This window comes from Amblyomma americanum, chromosome 3, assembly GCF_052857255.1.
Source record: "Amblyomma americanum isolate KBUSLIRL-KWMA chromosome 3, ASM5285725v1, whole genome shotgun sequence".
NCBI lineage: Eukaryota > Metazoa > Arthropoda > Arachnida > Ixodida > Ixodidae > Amblyomma > Amblyomma americanum.
The window spans coordinates 179248156-179271797 of record NC_135499.1 but is presented as its reverse complement, the minus strand read 5'-3'; the positions used below and the strand labels follow the sequence as shown (position 1 = coordinate 179271797).

Below are 23642 nucleotides of genomic sequence, written 5' to 3'. Positions count from 1 at the left end.
ATGTTTAAACAGTGAAATGTACTTTATTCTCTAGTGTTCAGACCATTTGTTCAGTCATCCCTTACAAAAATTTCTCTAGACAGTCTTTAGACTGTCCATAGACTTCTGTCTATAAAGTCTATAGACTCTCTGTAGACAAACCCTAGAGAAGAGTCTATAGGCAATGCAAATCCTATAGACAGTCTATAGACAATCTATAGACTGTCTATAGGCAATGCAAATCCTATAGAGAGTCTATAGACAATCTATAGAATTATGGCAATACACTTTTAGTGGGTTTCTTTCTATAGACTATGAACAGACAAAAAGAAATATCTATAGGAAGGCAATAGAGTCTATAAAAAGCCTATAGACTGTCTATAGACCATTTTTTATGAGGAATAGTCACGAACAAGGACAGCATCTACCAAATTTCATGCGACAACTGGCTCGTGGGCGCAGTGGTTATACCCGAAAAGAAGAAGAAGCGCGCCAGCAGCGACGTCGACATCCAGAAGGTTCAATCGCACCGAAAAACGCAGTGACCATGCGAGGCTACGCGGCCATGATCCTAGTCATGTCCGCCGTGCTATTCTCCATTCTGTACATGGTGCCCCTGGTGCGCACCGTGGCGCACATGTTTTCGCTCACCCTGATCGTAGTGATCGCCTCGCACTACTCGGCGGCCTGGCTGCTCAAAGTGCTCACCTACAAGGTGGTTGATCCCAAGGGCAAGATCGTCATCATCACGCGCTGCGACAGCGGCTACGGGAACCGGCTCGCCATGGAGCTCAACCGCCGAGGGTTCACGGTAAGTGGTCACGGTACGAGGCTCTTAATCCGAGCGCCCTCCGATCTCTGCATTCGTAGACAGCGCGACAATGCTATTGCGGCTGTGTGTAAACACGCGTAAAGCAAATGCAGCGAGGTGCTTTCCGAGGGGCGAAGAATGCGTGTCAAATGCTCTGTAAGCATCGCATGACCTTTTGCCCGCCAGCCGCACTTCTCTCGGAAATTTGTCAGTTTTAGTCAACGTGCCAGTCAAATTCCCTACGCATGTCAATAACTGCACAATGCAGGTTAACGGGGGTCTTAAGTGTAGGTTAGACCGTTTTCTGTTTTTCTTTGGCAACTTACACAAGACAAGAAAAACTTCACATGGACAACTGATTTCATTACGCGCTGGCAATGCGATAGCATTAGCCCTTGTTGATGTCTTTACAGGAACTGACGTCACTTGTGGTCTGGTGACGCCACTTCTCTTCAGCCAAGGGGGCGAATGTTATGATCGACGGTTCATTTTGGCCCCAATGAAACGTACTTCGGATGATCTTCTCAAGAAAGGCAGAAGAAAGGTTGTTAAGCTGCTGAGTACTCAGCTCTTCCGGTGTACTTTACATAGAATTAAAACTTTCTCCAGTACGCCAGCTGACAGCTCGCTTTTCAAACCTTTTATTTAATTCAGCGTGAAGCTAGGCACGTAGTTTCTTTTCGAGAGAGATGCACAAGTTCTCAAGTTTCCAGACGACAGTCGCACCTTACATAAGCGATTTCTTAGCGCACTGCCTGCACTAAGCCCAAAATCAACATTCGCCGACGCAATTGAGCTTCTCCACTGATAAGCCATGTACAGTGTTACCACCTTCACATTCAACACATCACGCATACAGATTTGCCAAAAATTCTTCGAGTCAGGTGGTCTACTTTTCAGCCTAAAGGTCAAACGGCCTTGAATGGTGAAGACGAGGGTTCTACTCACCTTACAGAGATTTAGAAGTTGATGGTGCTATCAGTGCTCCACTACACGGTTGAGAAGCAAACCACGTGTCTTGAAGACTTTGAGCAAGGATGCACGTATTGAACGCGGTGATAGCAAAAAAAAAGTACTATTTTTATGCCAACGCAAGTAAAGAACTAGAGGAAGGTACCTTGCCGTAAACCTAAACATCCATCTCGGATCTGACATCAAAGGTATCGTGTCGTGCCCGCCAAATACTAGTGCGTGCTCTGACACAGCGTTGCGTGTTCGATCGGTCCACGCAGGTGGTTGCCGGCTGCGTGAGCGCGCAGAGCCCCGGCACCAGGCAGCTCATGTACCAGGGTTCGGACAACATCCACGTAGTGGAGACCGACGTCACGCAGGCCGAGTCGCTGGCCGAGTTCGAGAAACGCGTGCGATCGCTGTGCAAGCGTGACACTCACCTGTGGGCCGTCATCATCAACCTCAGCGTGGTCTCCATCGGCGAACTGGAGTGGTACGACGACGAGGACATGCGATGGACCTACGAGGTCAGGTCATCAAGGCTCGTTTCTTTTTAAGTTTTTAAAGTGCGACGAAGGACCGAGAATGTTCGACGTCAGTGCAGTGCTGTCAGATGTAATCGCCGCGGTCTTGTGGGACGCTTGTTCGCCGCATATGACGAACATGGTTTCGCTCCGTACTTTGCTTCCTTCTGCTGGCGCTTAATGAAAAAGCGCTGAAAAGGCGGCGTTCTTCCTCGTTCTGTAGGCCGACGCTGCATCACTACGCGTAAGCAAAGCTGTTGCGGCAGCCACGCCTCTGGTCCCGCATTCGAGAGCTAGCGCTAAAGCATGTTCTTATCGCTTATATTCTTATCTTATGCCATTCGGAGTGGGCTCGGCCGGCTCGGCTGTATTTCACATTGCGCCTCAGCGCGATTCCTTACGTATTCTACGCTTGTGTTTGCCGAAGAATAACACTGCAGACCGTACCAATGATCAAAGCAATGTTTTCGCATCATGTCATTGCGGCTGCACGAAAATGACTAAAAGCACTGTAAAACAGCGCAGACGAACAGTCACAATCTTGCTACGCGGTGAATGTGCAGGTGAATGTGCTATGCGTCGCCCGCGTGGCCAGGATGTTCCTGCCCCTGCTGCGCGAGTCTCCCTACTGCGGACGTCGCTTCGTCATCGTGAACAGCGTGTGGAGCCGCATAGCCATGCCCGGTACGGGACCGTACTGCATGAGCAAGTACGCCGTGCGCTGCTTCACCGAGGTGCTGCGCCGGGAAGTGCTCAAGTTCGGCATCTACGTGGTCGGCGTCGAGCCGAACCTCTACCGGCTGCCGCAGACGGAGCCCAGCTCGCTGCTGAAGTCCTACAAGTACATGTGGGACAAGCTGCCCGACGAGACCAAGGACATTTACTCTAGGGTGAGCGTTCGAATCCCCTGGGTCGAAAAAAAAAATCGTCTCAAAATTACAACAGAAAATGTACGCCAATAAACTCCTGCGGCGTTTTCGTAACGACAAATTCTAGTCTGCGACACAGCCAGTTCTGTCGTTGCAATCAAGAACTACTGAACCAGAGACCTGCACATTTGGCGGGGTCCTATGGGACTGCGTGCGCCAACTTTCGTTAACTTTTTGGCCGTTGAGGGCGCTCGGTTGACCTGTTCGTCTGTCACGATCATCATCATCGTCTGCTTTCGACAAATGATTTCTCTCCTCTCACTGCCTCCCTGTGCATTTGTCCTATCTTGTTATTTTGAAACCTAGTAATGTACGATGCAAATATGACATTTTTTTTTTCAAATCTTAGCGGTGAATATTTTGTTTGCGTGCAGTGTGAGACTTATTGGCATCTTTGCTAGGAAATGGATGAATGATGAATACTCACAACGTAGACAAATGACAAAACTATTACATCCTTAAAGTAAAAGAACTGACGCCATCTTGCTCAACAGGTTAATTGTAGCGCCAAGCCACCCGTAGCTGCCGTTCCGTAGCGCAAAAGGCATGAACTAGAACGTGCGCGCTGGAGCAGTGCCAAATGTGCTGGTCTCTGGTTCAGTAGGTCTTGGTTGCAACAGGGGACGCTCGAAGTTGAGGACCGAAAGAGTGAAGTAGTTGAACAATTCGAAATAAACAAGACAGAGAGAGAAACTTATTTGGCTCGGAGCATGAACAAGAAAATTCATGCGTGATGGCTCATTGCCATAAAACCTGGCGGTAAGCTTTTACTCCTAGCGAAGCCCAGCGCAGATGTAAACGGTGTAAATATCAGCAGCACACGGAACTGAAGCGGTATGGTATTGTTTTTTCTTCGTATCGCTGCCTTGCAGCGATACTAAGTTATCCGGTTGAACGCTGTCGTCTTGTGTTCACTCCGAGCTACCCCAATTAGAATGAAAGCCTGTCCAGTGGATGAAAAAAGGCGGTAAACTATGCAACACCTTTTCAAGGTGACTCGCAGTTTCCGACTTCCTCTGGTAGAGCTCGCCACTATGTACTCTGAACACAAATACGCCTGTAAGTGGGGGAAAAACGAAGTAATCTATCTTTTATCGCACTTCTTATTATAGAAGGATAGCTTATAAAAGATAGGGTAGCGTTAGAGGATAGCTTAATCCCTTTTTACTGCTTTCTGTTTAAAGTGTAAGGCTTGCAGAAAAAAAAAAGCGGTTACGATATTTGCCTGCTTGCGTTCGTCTCAGCACGCTTTACATGCCTTGTCGCTCACTATGCTGTAAGCTCCAGTTTGATTTTCATTTTGGGGGGGGGGGGGGGGGGGGGGGGGGGGGGGGGGCAATGGTAAGCATGACTTGCTGTTTGCAGTACTACAGTGTTTGATGCCTCAATGAAATTAGCCAACGTGAACAATCTTTGCCAATGTTTGAAAATCTGAAGTGCGAACTTGCTAGCAACGATTGGCGGGAATGGTACCGTATGCTCTGTGGATTTTCAAAACTTTTATTCGCAGAAAAAAAAAATGGGGTTCAGTGTGCTCTTGAAAAGCAATTTATTCCCCCCCCCCCCCCCCCTCATAATCTTTTGGATTCGATCATGATTCATTTAGTATCGGCCGGAGCAACATAAATCGGAACACATCCATTAATAATTTAATCCGAAAAGTATGATAAATCAGTATACTTTTCTTAACAAGCACTTCTCTAAATGCGGAATCTCCATATATAATGCGTTTTCATGTTTGCTGGAGACATAAGAATAAATTGTATTCATGAGTGAAAAGTATATAAATGTTCCCTTTTGTAGTGCACAGGCCTGTACATTACAATAAAAGCATTTTCTCTTCAAGCGCAAAGGTTGCTAGTAAGAGGCTAGGTAAAAAAAAAAAAAATCAGTATGTAGTTTGGATATGTGGGCTACTCTTATTTCTCAGTTCCGTCTGATTTTGATGTGTAACGCGCGAACAATGTTCTTTGATTTGCGGCGTTCGATTTTCAATGTTTCCTCGCCCGCAGAGTTACGGCGACGAGATGGGGACCAATATCCGGAATATAATAGCGAAAGAATCGGACCCCGTCGTCCTGGAAGTGGCGGAGAAGATGCTCGACTCTGTGCAGACGGCGCATCCCAGCAAGCTCTACCAGCCCGACCTGCTCAGGAGGAAAGTTCTGTACGCTGGATTCCGCATGCTTCCGGACGAGATCACGGATTTCTGGCTCACGGAGGTATCCGGACTGATGAAAGCATGACTGATTAAAACGAAGCGACGATATCTCTGCTGCCTACTGTGGAAGAGTCGTGGACATCCAAATTGCGCAACATGTTAACAGCGTGTAACTTGTGAGAAACATATAACTGTGACCAGCGCAAAATTTATCAACGAAGATTTGCGCAATTAAAAAGTTGACTACTCGCAACATACTCCTCCCGAACAACACATACCGAATACGTCTTACTTCATTTGCTTTTCCTGCCCGAAGAAGTCCTTTCCTCGCTAGCACAATATACCAAAAAGCGTTGATTTATCTTTCTTTTTTTTTTTTGCTGTTCCCATCTTCGTTGAAGGCAGTTTGGTTCGATTAAAATTCTCTTTGTAGTCATTTGACGTCACTGCCTGCATCCGCGGTCCATCGAGTGCTGTGGTAGCTTGACACCTCCGTATAGCTTCCCGCTGTGCAAAATACGCAAACTCATCGTGGGATATGTTCAACCCGCATAGCATGTTTTTCTCTTCTTTTTTTTTTCAAAGTGATGGTGTATCTAGAAGCACTACTCTGTATACCGCCCGTGTTGTTTTATTTAGCTATTGTACCACGACCATTACAATCCTGAATTCATGACATCGCACACTACCGCGAAGCGTCTTGACCACTGGGCAACGGCGACATAACTGCACTTTTGTCGCGTGTGGTTAGTTGCGCACTCAGGACAAAGGCTAACGTTTTGTCCTGATTCTTGCCTCCAGCGTAGAGTGGACCCGATTGTAAAAAGTTGCACACGATGGGCCTCTTAGATTTGGGTGTGCCAGTTACTTAATAACCCGCGCGGAGTGACCGTGAGCGTGAAGCACTCGTTCAGGCAGTTCCAGTATACGCCTCGGCACTATATATAGCGTTATGCGGCGGCTTCCTAAACGAATAAGAGTGCAGCCCTGGCTGTTTGTTCACCACTGCGTTGAGGCCAATTTACGGCCGCAATAAACTGCAAGCTGCGTGTCGCTTATATAAACATGCAGCTATCAGCCGCAACTGCGCGCAACATATCGCAGAGAAATGCTTTGCCAGCACCTCGACAGGGTGCTAGAAATCATCGTTCCTCTGAAGAAAAAAAAACGTTGCATGCTACACGGCGTTAATTGCATGTGTAGCACGTGGTAGGATTTACGAATAAGAACTGCAACCCGCCGGCTCAACAGGAGTGCTCATCATTACAAACCACATTCCACGTACAAACAACCGCCATCTTTCATGGAGGAACCGTCAGCAGTTAGGGCAGCCATAAATTCCCTACACCTCCAATGCGCGTGGTTAATTGTCGACATTTTGCTGCACTTTTGTAGCGATAGCTATAGACATTACGGTAGCATTTCGAGCCTTCAGCGTGGCAGCGCCGCCACCCTGTGGCTGCGCCGCCACGCTGTCACGTGGTTGGTCACGTGGTGCGGAGCAACTGCCGGCGGCGCGGCACCGTGGCTGAACACGTGACTCGTCACGTGGTTGATCACGTGACCAATTTGCACTCAGCCAGCTGTAGCTATCGCGTCACTCCAGGTTTAACCAGAGCTAAACCACCGCTAATTTTTTCTCCATCTCCACTTCAGTGAGTGCAAGTTGACTGTGAATTCGTTCTGCACTTGGCGCGAACTTCTGCAAAACGAGGGGCAGGGAGCGAGCGCGGCACACGAAAAAACTATTACGTATAAGGCACTGAACTCCTCAAACGGTGCAGTCAGCGCAGACAAATCGAGTAGACTGTACAGCCTCGAAATGCATACACGCTCTGTCAAAGACACAGCCAGCAAAACATACTGGCATCCTTCGAAAAGCGCTCCGTTCGCTTGAAAATAAGCCCGCTATGTTTCTTGCCCAATTATTGTATCTTGAATGGCTGACTTCACTGCAGTGCATTTATGTAGTGAGGTGAATGGGTACGCCAGGTTTGCAACTACCAATTGTTGCTCTGCTCATTACGCAATTGGTCCAGACATAAACTTCCACACCGTGATTATATCCATTAAATTCCATCATTATCCGATATAATCATATTCAGCTCTTAACTCAAATTATTCTCTCCTCCCCCTGCCTATCTTTCTTTCAATAAATATACAACCAACGCCATCATCACGGTCGGTTTTATTATTCTCCTTTCTCACCTCTGCAACCTGCTCACGCATAATCCACTACCGTCCTGTCGTCTAAAAAGTTAGACCGGTACTTCATTTAAGATGCTGGATTTTTTCAGGTTTAATTGTAGGGCATGAAATACTTCCAGCAGAGTAATAAACACGGCAGCCCGAGATGTCCAAATGAAGACTGACATTAAAAGCGTCCAGAGATAATTAGAAAATAAATGCAAGCCGATGACATCCCACCTGAAACTAAAGGAAATGAATTGAACCTGTGTTAAGCAGAAGAAATAACTGCCGATATTTTTAGAGTGGAATAGTAGATATCAAGGGGCGAGAAATTGTCCAGAAAGGCAGGTATTTTAGAGGAGTGATAGCTTAAGAAGGTTAGCTGGGGATTTGGCGGCCGCAGCTGTCATAAAGCAAGAGTAATCGGATATCAGTGAAAGAGGTCTTAATCTTGCAGTCGATTTACTTTGGCAGACATAAATGATGATAAAGCCAATGTCCCGTCTTCGATCTCCCAGTTAACGGGACCCCTGTCTTTGCGTCGTCCAATCTGTCAGCCTATATCCGATTACTACTCCTTTTCAGCTTCTAAACGCTCCTGTTTCCAGCAATTCAGCGCCTTTGTCTTGGCCACTCCCCTGCAGTGGGTATGTGCAATCTTTATTTGAGGCCAACCAACCAACAAAAGGTAAAAAAAAAATGTCAGTGGCTAAATTTGGCTAACCCTGGCCTAGAGCGAAAAGCAAGGACGCTTGCTAAACGTCTGAGGCTCGTCCATGGCAGCTCCGCTACACGCTCGCGACAGCCGTTCTATATATACCCACACGACCACGCGGCTATGAAATGGTATCGCATGGTCTTATGACACCCCCATCGGATGGCATCACGTGACTTCACATCACCCCATCGAATGTTCTTAAGGTCAAAGGTCACCCAATGTCAAATGTCAACTAAAGGTCATGGGTCAAAGTCTGGTGTCAAGGGTTCGACACCTTAACTGTACTATATAGTCATACACGGCTAACGTGGTTGGGCTGAAGGTCGTTCAAGATCGTTATACGGCCTACGCGACGGCTGCTTTACCTAGCGTAGTGAAGCTTTTCGCTTCAAAAGAGAGGCCCACAAGAGTGGAGTCCTTAGGCCAGGGCCCCGTTTACCGTAGCTGTCTGGGTGGCCCAGACGATCAAGGTACGCTGATCGTCCAGGGCCGTGCTAGACCGGATGGCTTCCCACTGGTACGTGGAGGGGTGGGTATGTGGGTACTGAGGGAGGGTTGGGGCATTCCCATATGGAAACGCAGTGGGTTGCATGCGAGGTAGAAAAAATGTCAATTTGCGGAGGAGCGTTTGGGGTAAAATGTGTGCCTCAGCGCAAGATGGGGAAAGTGTTAGTCTGGATTTGGCGCCAGGAGGTCGCCTGGTCTCGACGGAGATTTTTTAGAGGTGGTGAGTATGTTCTGCGAGAGAACCGATACGTAATGTTGGACTATCTGCGAGTAGGTAATTTACGATGCATACAGTGCAGAGCTTTCCTTTGACTTGCGTCTTCCCTCGTGGAATTCCGGATGTGTGTTTCTCGGTATTGGGGCAAAGGAAATGTCGACTTCTTGTTCGGATCTTGAGTTCCGTTGGCATGCAAGCTTCGTCCATGGCGTGCACTTCTGCTTAACAACTTTTCACTATCCCATAGTATGCAATTTCTTTACCTTCAAAATAAGCGTCCTGTTTTCCCGATCCAAGCACTACAATGATTCCCCCACCCCGACAACCAGCAGTGGTTGCAACCACCTTTCTGCTGGAATTACAACCATACTGAGAACTGCGAAGCTATCCAGTGGCCGTATGTGCTACCCTATCTGTCTTCAGCACAATTTCCTGGGTTTTTTCCCCATTCATTTCCGCAGTGTCTTCGGGTCTTGAAAGTACATGCATTGTTGTTGTTGTTGGCCTCAAACAATACTGGCACATACCCACTGCGGGGGAGTGGCCAAGACACAGGCGGTTAATTGCTGGATACAGGAATGTTTTGACAGGCAAAATGAGTAATAGAATGTAGGCTGATAGATTGGAAGACACAAGGACAGGGGTCCTGTTAACTTGCATTCATAAAAATAAATATCCCTTCCTTTTCCTCGGTGTCGGCACGTAAGAATATTCACCCAGTGAAACCACCAACGTTTCTTTTTTGTGTGTGCGCGCATGTGTTCTGTGCGAAACTGCGCTTCTTATTACGTTTATAGCACAGAAATAAAAGGACAGGCTTCTGTGAGAGTCCACAAGCGTTCACAAACTGGAGACAGGGAAGAAGAAATGCACCGACAACCGCGTGCCATATGTTTTAAGTGAAATAAGAAGAAGAAGAACCGCGTGCCACCGATCATTCAGAAGCGGGCGCATTCCAGTCGGAGCATCGAAAAGACTGGGAACATGCAGGGCTACGCAAGTATGTTCATCGTAATGTTCCTGTTCCTGTTCTGCGTCCTGTACATGGTGCCCATTGTACGCACCGGGGCGCACATGATATCCCTCGCCCTGGTCGTCATAGTCGTCTCGCACTACTGCGCCGTCTGGCTGCTCACGCTGCTCGCCTACAAGATGGTCATGCCAAAGGGCAAGATCGTCGCCATCACGCGCTGCGACAGCGGCTACGGGAACAGGCTGGCCCTGGAGCTCGGCCGACGAGGATTCACGGTACGCAGGATATTCACCACCTTTGTTTCCCTAAATTGTGGTTAGGGAAATCTAGAAACCAGATTACATTCATTTTACGCGGAACCTGACAATCTTTAATAACCGACAATGGCTTAGTGGCTTTGGCGTTTGGGTACTGATTCAAGGTCACAAGCTCCATCCCGGCCACGACGGCCGCATTTCCACCGGACTGTGAGCAATCTGCCCCCCGTGGCAGGTGGTGGTTCATCTTCATCACTAGCCCGACACCGCCCACGGCAGGGCAAATCCCTCTCTCATATCTCTCCAATTAGCCGTGACCTACGCCAGACGCGGCCACCCTATCCCCGCAAACTTGTTAATCTCGGCTATCCAACGAAATTAATGCCGCCGTCTGCTACACTTGCCTTCTCTTGGAATCCAGTCCGTTACTCTTGAGGACCAGCGCAGGTTGCTCTCGAAGAGCAACCTGCGCCTGGCAGAGGAACCTGGAAGAGCCGGGAGTGTTACGTAAGAGGACTCCCACGGATCTATGAATGTAAAGTAGAGAGAATGAACGATGAGAGAAGGAAAACCCAAATGCTAGCGCACCTATTCACATGTGGCCTAACCACGCTAAATCGTTTTTTTTTTTTGCGTTTGAGCGCATACGTGGACTTCTGTCAAGAGCTGCGTGGCTTTGCATCCTTCGGTCAGCGATTTTCCTCACTGTGACAGCGACGTAGCGTGCCACAACCTTCACCCATTACTTAAGATGAGTCATTCGTCTCATCCACCAAGCCATCGTGTGGACGTTGCAGAATGAATAACAAATATACTGCTTTCAGAAGCGAGAACGTTATCTGCTTTGTTTTCTCGCTGTATGCCAAAAGTATGTAGCAGGAACACAAAAGAGTCACACTGTAGCTGCAGGATATAGATTGCGGGACAATCGGTGTTTAGAGGTACAGCTGAACCTCGTTGTAGCGAAGTGGAAGGGGCCCGAATATTAGTTCGTTATAGCCGTAGCTTCTTTATAGCCCATGTTGACCGAGCTTGCAAGAGGAATCGTCATTCCTTCGTTATATCAATTCTCTCGCTATAACGAGGTTCGACTTACTTGTCAGGAATTAGGCCTTGGTCTTAGCCATCTGCTACAGGAGATCTGGCGAAGGTACACGCCAAGTATTAAGGCCCGCTCTGATGCAACGTATCTCACCACAATCCACGCAGGTGGTTGCCGGCTGTGTGAGCGCGCAGAGTCCCGGCACCAGGCAGCTCATGTACCAGGATTCGGACAACATCCACGTAGTGGAGACCGACGTGACACAGGCCGAGTCGCTCGCAGAGTTCGAGAAGCGCGTGCGATCGATGTGCAAGGACGACTACCACCTGTGGGCCGTCATCATCAACCTGAGCGTGGTGTCCCTCGGCGAGCTGGAGTGGTACGACGACGACGACATGCGATGGACCTACGAGGTTAGACTTGCTTTCTTTCATATCGCCAGTAATGCTAACTATAATGTAAGCATACAGTACTGAACGGGTTCGTCCGGGTTTTTTTTTTTTACTATACGAATGAATTTCTGCTCCAGTAAAATGTACCGGTAGTGCGCAGAGAATGGCTTACGGTTTATGGGCTTAACGTCCCAAAGCGACTCAGGCTATCAGAGGCGCCGTAGTGAAGGGCTCCGGAAATTCCGACTGACACCGCACGGTACACGGTCCGCTAGAATTTCGCCTCCACCGAAATTTGACCGCCGCGGCCGGGATCGAACCCCCGTGTTTTGGTTCAGCAGCCGTTAAAGATCCCCAGGTGTTCGAAATTATTCCGGAGCCTTCCACTACGGCACCTATCTCTTCCTTTCTTCTTTCACTCCCTCCTTTATCCCTTCCCTTACGGCGCGGTTCAGGTGTCCAACGATATATGAGACAGATACTGCGCCATTTCCTTTCCCCAAAAAAACCAATTATTATTATTATTAGCCGAGCGCCATAACCCCTGAGCCACCGCGGCGGCGCAGAGAATGTGGAGCAGACGTGATTGTGTGTCCTGGTCTTGAGCATCTATATAAAGAATGGCTTATGACCAGAAAAGTAACGGTCCTTTTATAATTTGTAAACAAAGATTGCAAGTGCAAAGAATGACATTATATGGACATCCACACAGTACTCAGCCAGACTATCGTCTTCCCATTATGAAATACGACATGGCACCTTAGATTTCACATTGCATTGATTGAAGACCAACGACATGAACAATGCAACAACATGTTTGTTTGTTTTTTTTTTTGTCCTGCACTGAAGTGGCAGCTTCTAATGAAATCCAACGTGTGCCCACGCTCATGAGACGACTCTGCATATTCAGCTGGGTGCAGAATGGAGAGCCCCGCAAAATAAAAAAAAAATGAAAAAACAGGCTGAAAGATGCCTCAGTGATCGAACTGCACGACTATCACTTATCTGAACAGGCTCAGTAGCACATTCTGATGTGCGGCAACAACTGTTGCTTATGCATTGTACTTAGCACATTGTAAAGTAGCTAGTAACTGTATCGACCACTGCATGTTTCTTTTGTGTTTCTTTGTGCTTCATTTTGCCAAGGTGCTTGCACTCCAAGCACAGGGTTACGTGGGCCCGTGTAAACGCTACTTGCCGCATATACCCTATTTGCGTAAAATAAAAGAATAAACGAATAAGTAAACAATAAAACAAGAAAGCGCTTGTCTAGCTGAAAATCCCCTTTTGCAACGCACAGGTGAATGTACTGTGCGTTGCCCGCGTGGCCAGGGTGTTCCTGCCACTGCTACGCCAGTCTCCCTACCACGGGCGGCGCTTCGTCATCGTGAACAGCGTGTGGAGCCGCATGGCCGTGCCCGGCACCGGCCCGTACTGCATGAGCAAGTACGCCGTGCGCTGCTTCACCGAGGTGCTCCGCCGGGAAGTGCTCAAGTTCGGCATCTACGTAGTGGCCATCGAACCAAACCTCTACCGGCTGCCGCAGACGGAGCCCAGCTCGCTTCTCAAGTCCTACAAGTATATGTGGGACAAGCTGCCCGACGACATCAAGAATATTTACTCTAGGGTGAGCGTTCAGTAGCACCGGTCCGGAATACCAAATAACTAGCAGATATATCACAACCCCCCCCCCCCCCCAAAAAAAAAAAAAGAAAAGAGACATGCTGTGAAAGATGTTTAAGCTGAAATCGCTTAATTCGAAGCGCCGGTTTATTCTAACTTAAGCTCTGGGTGGGTATAACATAGCGATTCCTACCCGAACCGGTCCAATTTTCGAATTTCCGGCCCTTTGCCATTGGCTAAAGCGACACCACTCCCTAAGCTTCAAAAGGGCGAACGCGGGCCGTGGCATCCCTTCTTAGACTTTAACGGCGGGAAATTCAAAAATGCCATGGAATTGGTTGCAGAATCGTTATTTTATACTGTCCCTGATCTAGTCAGCATCAAGTGTATTTAAAGGCTGCTCTATAAAAAGGCTCACTTTCGAATTCGAATTACCGAAACTCGACTGCACCATTTAGTTGACAGCCAACTATGTATGCGGCCCGCGCTTATGAAAGCCCAGAGGTGGAGGAATCAACTTTGAGGCCAGCACTAAGGCCCAGTGAAGACGAGCGCTTGCTCCGCCAAGGCCCGCTGATAATCTCGGCGCTTGTTAGACACAGTACAGTGACCAAAACGGGGTACTTTATCAGAAATTTAATTTTGCTTTAAATTGCAGGAATTCGAAGTTTTAGACGCCAAAACATTTTTCTTATAAAAGCAGTTTGCTGAAACATCACTGTGAAGTCCATCTGCTTCACTAAGCAGTCAGAGCTTGCCAGCCGTTACTAATGAAGATGCCTGTAAACAGTGTAATTACTGACGATTTTTTTTCATAAAATCTTTCTGAGCCTAAGTCTGACCACACAGGTGTGGACAAAATTTCGCAGTCCGCTACATTAGAGACATTTATAATAGGGACACCCCAACGCTTTAGGGGATTGGGAATAGCGGAACGTGGCTGCGTAGGCGCGGAACAATTAAGTCATTCGGATTATTGTTCTGCGCATGCACAGTCGCACCCCGCTATTCCTCTATTGTCCAAAGCAATAAAGTGCCCCTATTTTAAATGTCTATATTAATTTAGAGATTACTACAAGAAAACCCCTTGCCCAGCTCAATTTCTTTTTGCTCAGTCAGGCTGCATTTAGCCTTTTGCTGTCAACCTGACTTCGTTAACACGGTAAACAGGACTTCGCTAACCCTACAGTGAGCACGCATCCCGGGAGAGGGATATACACATGGTCCAATTTACCATTTTTCCAAACAACTTCATCTTAGGTTCTCACCGGACCAATTCCTATGACTGACATTTGTCGGAACAAATTTATGAACACTGCCAAGTTCCCAGCCTTGCGACATCTCAAAACAACAGGGCGCATTTTCCTCTCTTCTGCTGCAGGGCTACGCTGACGAAATGGAAGGAAACATCCGAAAAACCATAGCGAAGGAGCCCGACCCCATAGTGCTGGACGTAGCAAAGAAAATGCTCGACTCGGTGCGAACGACGCATCCCAGCAAAATATACCAGCCGGACCTGCTCACTTGGAAGATACTGTATGCTGGATTTCGCTTGTTGCCTGACGAAATCACAGACTTTTGGTTCACGAATATAGCCGGACTGATGAAAACTTGAATAATGAATAAAGTGTTCACAGCAGACCTCGCACGAATGCATCACATGCATACTGTCCTTTTTAAAAGTTCGCACATCGCCCAATGTATGTTCAGGTAGCGCGATGTTCTTCAGAGCATCAAAGCTCTGTACAAAGCCCTTGGAAGTTGAAACCTATGGAAAAGCGACAAGGGAAGCATTAACGCTCCCAAGAATTGGAGCAAAGGGGATATGCTATGCGAGTAGCACCGAGAGGTCACAAAAAAAGCAGCCCAGCGGATTTGGAACGTTTGAAAAGGGCTGTTTCTCTTCACCTATGAAAAGGGGTGGAGAGGCTATGAAGCCCTATGAAAACTTTGTTAAGGCCATCGTTTTGTTTTGTCTTGAATTTTCTTTATTGAATAACTACCGTTACCGTGAATTCACATTCATAGGTATTCTAGCACATGAAACTCCACAACAGTAAGAATTCACAAGCTACAACCAGCACGGCTTCAAAAAGTAAAGCAGGGCCCCTTTCACATGTTAGCTTCTTAATACTGCCCTTTCCAATCCAACCATAAACAAAAAACAGCTTCTTTTTCATTATTTGCATCAGAAAAAATCAAGTACTCTTATTGTGTGACAAAATTTTATTCCGCGGTCAATCAAGGTGCCAGTTTTTGGCAAGAAATGATTTCATCTTGTACGTGGTCAGGACGAAAATTCTGCAACAGCTAACCTCCCTGGTGAAAACTAATCCAAATGGTTTATGGAACAATTCATACCAATTGGAACCAACTGGGAATTGAATCGGTCTCAGCCCGAACAACCAGTAGGAACAAACTGGAAACTGAATTGGTCTCAGTTGAAACTAACTAGGAATAATTCCACACACCAGTTGGATTAGTTAGGATCTTCCCTGGCGCTGCCCCAATGAAGTCATTTGCATGCCTGCAGGGCACATATACAACAGGTGGAAAAGACCACACCATCCTTGTCGATGACAAAAAATTTTATTGCATCTCTTACTTCTCACGTCCATGTGCGTTTGCATACAATTAGTGCTAATTCATTGAATAAGATTTACTACCTTTCATCATTTTTAGAGGAAATGGGCTTGGAAAAAAAACCTGATTTGTTGCGCCGAACAAGTCCAATGAACGGCGAGGCTGGCAACCTGCAAAAGCAAAAAGCTGCCAGTTTCCTTGTGCACCTTGGTCCTACTCAATACAAGATGACATACCTTGCCTTGTGCCCTTCCCATGTCCCAAATCCCTCAACAAGATTTTAAATTCATAAACCTGAAAAAGAGAGGAGAAATAAAGAAATGGCTGCCATTTTCTCCTCTCCCTCTCTTCCTTCATTTCACTTCTGTAGTCTACGACATCGTTAAGTTCGAGTAACATAATAATGCAGAACTCTCTGAATCCACTTTGCCTCTAACCTATCTTTTAAGGTGAAAGCCTTACATATCCCATTAGCAACAAAGCGTGTCAGCATCCAGAAAAAGTGATCCACAAGACCTCCCAGTGATGTCATCAGCAAAGGAAAAAATTTATTTTGAAGGTGCAGAAGAATGAACCAAGGACATTCAGATTGCAAGGGGAGTGCACAACCTATAGGCCAGAAAACCGTGTTGCCTGGCAAATGAAGCTGAACCTAATAAGTGTTGCCTTACGAGTGTATGCTAACGAATAGGTGTGTCACTAGAAAGGAAGGAGAAACAAATTTAAAAATTTATTAGTAGTCCTAAATGCCCTTAGCAATTTTTTTTTTTCTTCTAGGCCCTTTTTCTTCCACTTTCAAGCTCTCTGGTCCCATAGAATTTTGTTCTTGGTCACAAACATTTGTGTTCACATCTTACACCTTAGCGGTCCCATTTGGGTGCCCTTTAAGTTCGCCTCCAAGTATTCTCCACTTACAAATCACCATTCTGCTTCTGTCTAGCCACTCTCAATCAGCCCCTTATCAATTTTTGGTTGTCAGCAACAATTTCACAAAGACAGCTTTACTTCCATAAAATGTGTACAGCTCCTGAGAACAAACTACACCAAACTTGTTCTTTCAGTTGTTTTAACTAGGCAAGCCACAGCCACTAAGAGCACTGCCCATGATACCATGACATTGAAAGGTCAGCTTACCAAAGCATTACCAAGCCTTCTATAGACATTTTTGAGTTGTTCAGACTTGGTTCAGATTTCTTTCCAGTTTGTGGCCTTCTATCTAAAGGTTTATGGGGGTTTATAGGCTGCGTTTTCTTATTCCATGGCCAAACAATTTGACCTTAATGTCACCATGCTTTGGAATGAATTTTACTCCCTCACATGCCAGATGAAATGAAAGTTACTTATACTCAGCCACTCACCATGTCAAGTAACACAGACTATTAGGTAATTGGTACACAAATATCATGTGACATGATAACTGGAAATGCGAGAACATCCCACACAACACGAGTTCACCACTCATTCATGTCGGACAATTCTCAGCCACAACACTACAGTCTGTATACTAAGCAGCCTAAATCCTAATACAAGCCCCCAAATGCCATTTTAACCCTGATAACATTATGCCTAGGCTCCATAAAAATTTCTGCCTAGATTTCAGTGGATCTCTCCAAGCAAATGCATTTAAAATAGGGGAGAATCACTGATTAACATCCAACCTATTAGTCACCCATTAGCATCCACCCAAGTAATCCTGGAGTAGCATGCCAGGCAGACAACCAGGCAGACCTCTCCTGTTCCATAAAAAGTCCCTCCTTCTCCTCCTCCTCCATTCAAGTAATGGCTCCCTTTTTTCAAATCTATTCCAACTCGTGGGTTTCCCTTAAGCACATGGGACTGGGACAAGAGCATTTCAGTGCACCGAGCTCCAAAACACATCCTAAAACACCAACAAGGCTTCTGGCTCTATTTCAAGCACATCAGAACTCGCTGACAATTCTAGCAATGAAAAATAATCCCATTTAAAGTAAAAGCTCATTAATTTGGACTTAAAACATTTCAATAATCCAACAGGCTCCCAAAAGCTGGCTAAAACTGCTCCTGTCATAGCAAATTTATTTAGCGAAAACCCAGGCAATGGTCATCTGCTTTCGAGACTGAAGCTGCGCAACAACGACTTTTAGCAGTACCATCAAATGGTTTATAGTTTATGGTAGTTTAACGTCCCAAAGCAACTCGGGCTATGCGGGACGGCATCGCGGAGGGCTCTAGATAATTTAAACCACCTGGGATTCTTCAACATGCACTGACATCACACAGAACACAGGCCACTACCACTTCGCCTCGATCGAAATGCAACTGCCATGGAGGATCAAACCTACACCTTTCAGGTCAGCAGCCAAGCACCATCAAAAGCATTACTGGATGTATGCAGTAAGGAGTGTTAAAGCCGAACTTTCGAGAAATGGTAAATGCCCCCGCAGCCCTCTTCATGGTGTAATGTGGTAGCTGGAGGAGGTTTCACTGCACAGGCTGCAAATATCACGTGAACAGCGTGTAGTTTCAACACACTGGAGGTCCCAGTACAATCTTCAACTACAAGACCTCCTCCTGTATAGATTTGGCCATGTTGTGTTGTATTCTGTGTAACAGTAAACCTGATTTTTATTCTACAACACGGACAAAAGCGAGGAAGAGCACTTGCGCCAAAACGGCGAGACAGTTACGAGAGGAAAAATAAGAAATAACGCATAGCTGTGCTCAATTGGTTGGCAACCATAGCCGCTGTTGCCGCGGGCTGACACGAAGCTCAGAAAAACTAAACCCCACCCCAAAAAATGAAACGGGACAATTTTTCTATGTCACGGCAACACCGCAGGTAGTTTGGACAACCACTTCCTGTTTTAGTCACACCTCAAAGCTGCCCTCCAATGGGAGCCCATCTGCATTCACTGGTTAGAGCCCAGCTGTGCCCGAATAAATGAGTGATCAAAGACATAGATACAGACGGGCATTGGCTGGGACAAGGCTGGCAGTCAGAATTATCCAAAATTCCAACTAACGAGAGGTTGAATTAACGAGGTCGTACTTAACAATATGTTAAACATGAGTACCCATACTGTATGCAGCACATGACATTTATGAAATAACAGTAATGCAGTTTTTAAAACATTATACATTTATTCGTCAAACGCACATATAAATAATTTAAATCTAAACATCAACAAAAAAACAAAGGTTTTTAAGCATTATTTCATGTTTGCCTCTCCATGCCAGATCAAAAACATAACAGCATCAATTATATACATCACAAAATTGAACCACAACTCATGCCAACTTCCTTGTTTTTGTTCACAATTTGGAGCATATAACTTTTCAAGGCTTAGATTTGTTGCACTACACTTTCAGTATGTGATGGAAATGCAGAAAACAATACAGAAATTATAAACAAATAGGCTTGTGAGAATAGTGCTTTTCTTTGTTTTGAAGCAAATTCAAAGTGAATAGTAACTTTCTTCAAATAATTTTGAAGCGAATATTTCAAGCGGTTTTGATACACAAGGCCATTACAAAAAAAAAATGCATTGAAGCTTTGGTGCACTCACTGAGCTATGTTGATTTTTTGCCAAAATGACCACTTGAAACTGAGGGCGTCAATCTGCACACAGTGTCAACTTTTTGCAGGGTTTTTATTCTTTTGGCTCTTGCCTATCAAAGAGGGACTACAAAATGAGGGAAAATGGGGGTCTGAGATAGATTCAGTTGAGCAGTGGCTATTATGTGCCTTGTGTTGGTGCCCGTTCTCACCATGATTCGCGGAGCCCCACAAGTAAAAAAAATCATCAATTCAAACACGAATGGGCGCTGCTAACGAAAATCTGAACTACGTGCTGCATACTCGGCATGTTTGCTTTCACAAACGAGTGGAATGAAGCACGACAGCAAACCTTACTTTACTTAGTTTTTCTGGCAACGCCCGAAGCGTGCGTTGCGCCAGGATAATTAAAGGGCCACAAAAAGGGGTGTTTTAGCTTGGCTTTAAAATGCTTGCACTATGTAGAGTACAGGCCACCGAGCGCCCATGCCGCATACACGACCTCAGAAGCGGGCGGGAAATTTACAATACATTTTTAAAAATTCCCGCTTTCGCACCTCGCAGTGACGCGCGGTGCCGGGCTTTTGCACGAAAACCTGGCAGACGACATCACGTCTTGCAAATGACGTCAGCAGCCGGGGGTTATCATTGGTTCACAGCGCCAAACTCTTTCAGACGTCACGCGCTACCGCGGCCACGGCCACTCCGCGCGCACCGCAGCCGGCAGAGGTAGGGAAGGGGCCGAGTGAGTGAGGCCAGCAGAGGAGCGCCGCCGTTTTGGCGTGCGAGAGGAGAGGGAAAGACGCGAAGATGCGGATGTTCAAATTTTGTCTGCATATAACTCAGCTTCCACAAAACACATTAAAATAATTCTTGCTGGGGAATAATGAACTGTCGTCTTTTAACATCCCAGACATATCGCACCTCTATTGAGACCCCTTTCTAGGTCCCTTTAACAACAGGACCACTGGCAATTCGGTTTGCCACTTAGTCAGCTGGGCTGCATGCAAGTAAGAGGCGCAAAAGTTGTGCCATTTTATCACCCCTGATTGCGACTTGCCTTCAACTGCACGTCTTAATTGTCTTAATTACATGGCCACTGCTTTATAAAAATTGCAAGGTTTAACATCCCGAAGCGAACCATGGGATATGAGAAACACAGAATCAAAAGGCTCCGGATTAATTTTAACCACCTGGGGCTCTTTAACATGTGCTGAAATTGCACAACACACAGCTGTTTTTGTATTTTGCCAGCATCAATATGCGATCACAGCAGCTAGGGTCGAACCCACGACCTCGGGATCCGTAACCGAACACCAAAGACACTGCGCCACTGCGATGAATGGCTGCTGCTTTTAGCTGCACGCGCCATAATGCCATCCCGCAGGAAATAAATCGAACCAAAACCACATGAAGTGAGCATTCCAGAAACATTATTCGCTTGAGATGGATATTTCAAGATATCAAATACTCAACATTCGGATCGAATTGAATCAATCGAACACTTCACTGTTTGAATATTTGAAGTCATCGAATATTCGCACAAGCTTATAAACAAATCAAAACATCAGCAATGTCAACAGCTGGCCATACAGATCTGAAAAACATACTGAAAGTTATACTGAGTGTATAAAACTATATCAGAGATTATATCATGCTACATTATAATGCAATTCAGGAAATACATTAAAAGCCAGCATAGATATATACATATCACGTCTATCCAAACGAATACGAGCGCATGTATGGTGGACTTTATACTGAGCATATACTTGACCTGAACAGCTTCCACAATCCTTTATCAGTAATACTAAACTCAACAAGCAAACAAGTAGCTTCAATAGAGGCAACTGCTTGTGTTGTGCTGGCATTGGAAAGAAGCGAAGCAAAAATAAGAACAATCTCATTCGTCGAGAGCAGTCAGCATTGTGCAACAAAAAATTACAATTGTCATATATATGGTCACAACACTTAATCACAATGCAAACAAATCAGCACAGGGAATGACAGACCTTTAGCGAAGAACTATGAGACATGAAATTCATCACAGATGGTTATCTTTACGCTTAAAATATACATCAACATTTATAATACAGAGAAATACCTTCCGATGCAGTATCGTACGTTTGCTTCGAATACAGAGAAGCACAGCCTCCGAGGCTATTAAAAGCAAAATACTACTACACACAGCATGAGTGTGCGTGTGTAACAAGTCTACGACATGCTGGTGAATGAAGACAAATGCCATGCTTCCGCAGCAGACAAGGTTGTCCGCAGCGAAGTGGTGCGCTCCCTACTGAACTTCCCGCTGGTTCACAAGCACAGATGCCTGGCAGTGGAATGTGATGAGCAGAGTGGCAGGTGCTTGCTCCCATGGTTCGCCATCCACTTGCACCGGAAGACGTTCCAACAGCTCCAACTGTCAAAAGCAAAAGCAGGCAAAAGTGCCCACACTAGGTGCCTTCAAAGGATTATAGGTTCACTGAGAACAAACTTAAGGCGGCCTGTATTGGTTGATAACAGCATAAAAAGAGACTACTTTTTTAAGCAAATACGCAGCATGGATAAGATAGAAAAGAAGAATTAATGAAATACAGGTATCGCCAGCACCAGACACTTTCACACTGCCACTCCCAAGCAGTGATAACGGAGTCCTTTTCGGTCCCGATGTCACAAATTTTGATGGAGTGGAAGGAAAAAAAGATAATCTATTTTAAAATCATATTCTCTTGACAATGAATGCACCCCTTGTTGCCGAACAGGCACCAAAGTAGCCACAAAGGGCCAAAAACAGCTTTTACTAAGAACAAAAAAAAATGTATGGAGTCATCCTTAATTTCCCTTTAAACACTTCCACCCCAATCACTAGGCTTGTGCGAATAGTGCTTTTTGGTTCGAAGCGAATAGTAATTCTTCTCGAATAATTTCGAAGCGAATACTTCGAATTGTAGCAAGTAAAGAAAAAGAAAACGGCAGAGGGCTAAGGTCTGGGATTTATTCAAGGAAAGTAGACAACTTAATTATTTACGAAAATCTACACATTTTCATGCAATAACCCTAGCTGTTCCACATGCTGGGGTTCGAGGTGCTCCCTTCTGCAGCTTACAACGGCTCCTGCAATCAAAAAAAGCCTTTCACTTCTTGTCTGGGTGGCTGGTATCGAAAGATACCTACAGGCAGCTGCAAACAGGGTTGGGTAAAGGTGGCTGCCCTTGCTTTTCCACCACACAAGGGGGTCTTCAGACCAGGAAAGAAGGGGGCTTTCAAGTACCCAGCAACCTCATCTGAGATTGTACGGCTTGACTGATGATGTGCATGCGAACTGAAGTGTGTAAAAGCACCCCACACAGAGTCCCCTGATGGGTCTGCAAAGCAGGTGCTCTCACTTGTTGCTGTACCATGCTGATCGACTGGCACCACCTTCATTTTCGGCTTGAAACTGTCGGCAATGGATGGCTGTTGACCACTTGCCTTGCTTGCCCCCTTGAGCTTGGATGGCCCTTCGCATGCATCCCGCTTCTCTTGGTAGTCCTTGTGCAAATCAAGGTGTCTCCTTAAATGCGTTGCTAGCGTTGTCGCACTTGTCTGGGTCTTCAGGACTGCCTTGCATTTAAGACATCGAGCTTTGGTTCCCGATAGAATCTTTACAAAAAGGTTCCAAATGGGATTGCTGGCCACATGCAAGTCCCCCATGGTGCTCTTTGGAGTGGTCCAAGGCGGCTGGGATTGATCAAATGTCACCGCGACAGAGACAGAGTCACCCACTAAACACAATCGACCACACCACCACGCCGACGAGATGCGTTTTTGTACGCCTTTGTTCCGAGTATAGTTGTTTTTTCCTGGTTTGGTTCGGATTGGATTGGATTGGGAAAAGTATTACTGAATCCAAAACCGAAACTTCCGAAAACGCCTTATCCCTGCCGCGTGTGGCTATTCGTTCCGAGCCAAATACTTCGAAATTTCCGAATAACAAAATTCGAATCGAAGCTAATATCTAATAGCGCATTATTCGTTCAACTATTCAAAAATATCGAATATTCGCACAAGCCTACCAATCACATACACAGCTCCGCTACAGCTGCAATCACAATCACCAAGATCTCGATGCAATACCCGCAGCTGCTGCAACTAACCAAGGCTGGTTATGGTCAATTTATATATAGAGCTACATGAACAAGCCACCATAACTAAGCCAGTGCATAGCATTACACCTATGTTGGTCATTTTTACAACTACAAGCTGGACAG

At 46.0% G+C, this 23642-nt stretch overlaps 3 protein-coding genes across 6 annotated transcripts in view; 2 read left to right on the top strand and 1 right to left on the bottom strand.

Annotated features, from left to right (window-relative positions):
* Positions 1-382: 382 nt before the first annotated feature.
* LOC144123504 (17-beta-hydroxysteroid dehydrogenase type 6-like) lies at positions 383-5668 on the top strand. Its single transcript, XM_077656320.1, has 4 exons — positions 383-790; positions 2023-2268; positions 2829-3155; positions 5207-5668. Exons 1-4 carry the CDS (start codon positions 416-418, stop codon positions 5438-5440), a joined length of 1182 nt encoding a protein of 393 aa, XP_077512446.1. The 5' UTR covers positions 383-415; the 3' UTR covers positions 5441-5668.
* Positions 5669-9961: 4293 nt separating this feature from the next.
* Positions 9962-14965, top strand: LOC144125536 (17-beta-hydroxysteroid dehydrogenase type 6-like). Its single transcript, XM_077659024.1, has 4 exons — positions 9962-10235; positions 11427-11672; positions 12952-13278; positions 14656-14965. The coding sequence occupies exons 1-4, from the start codon at positions 9972-9974 to the stop codon at positions 14887-14889; spliced, it is 1071 nt and encodes a 356-aa protein (XP_077515150.1). The 5' UTR covers positions 9962-9971; the 3' UTR covers positions 14890-14965.
* A 1420-nt stretch (positions 14966-16385) lies between these two features.
* Dgkepsilon (diacylglycerol kinase epsilon) overlaps positions 16386-23642 on the bottom strand; it is a 37129-nt gene continuing 29872 nt past the window's right edge. For all 4 annotated transcript variants that reach the window (XM_077659021.1, XM_077659020.1, XM_077659023.1 and 1 more), the window contains one exon: positions 16386-21811. In XM_077659021.1, the coding sequence (XP_077515147.1) occupies positions 21686-21811 (126 nt within the window). In that variant the 3' untranslated portion in view covers positions 16386-21685. The remainder of the gene's footprint in view (positions 21812-23642) is intronic.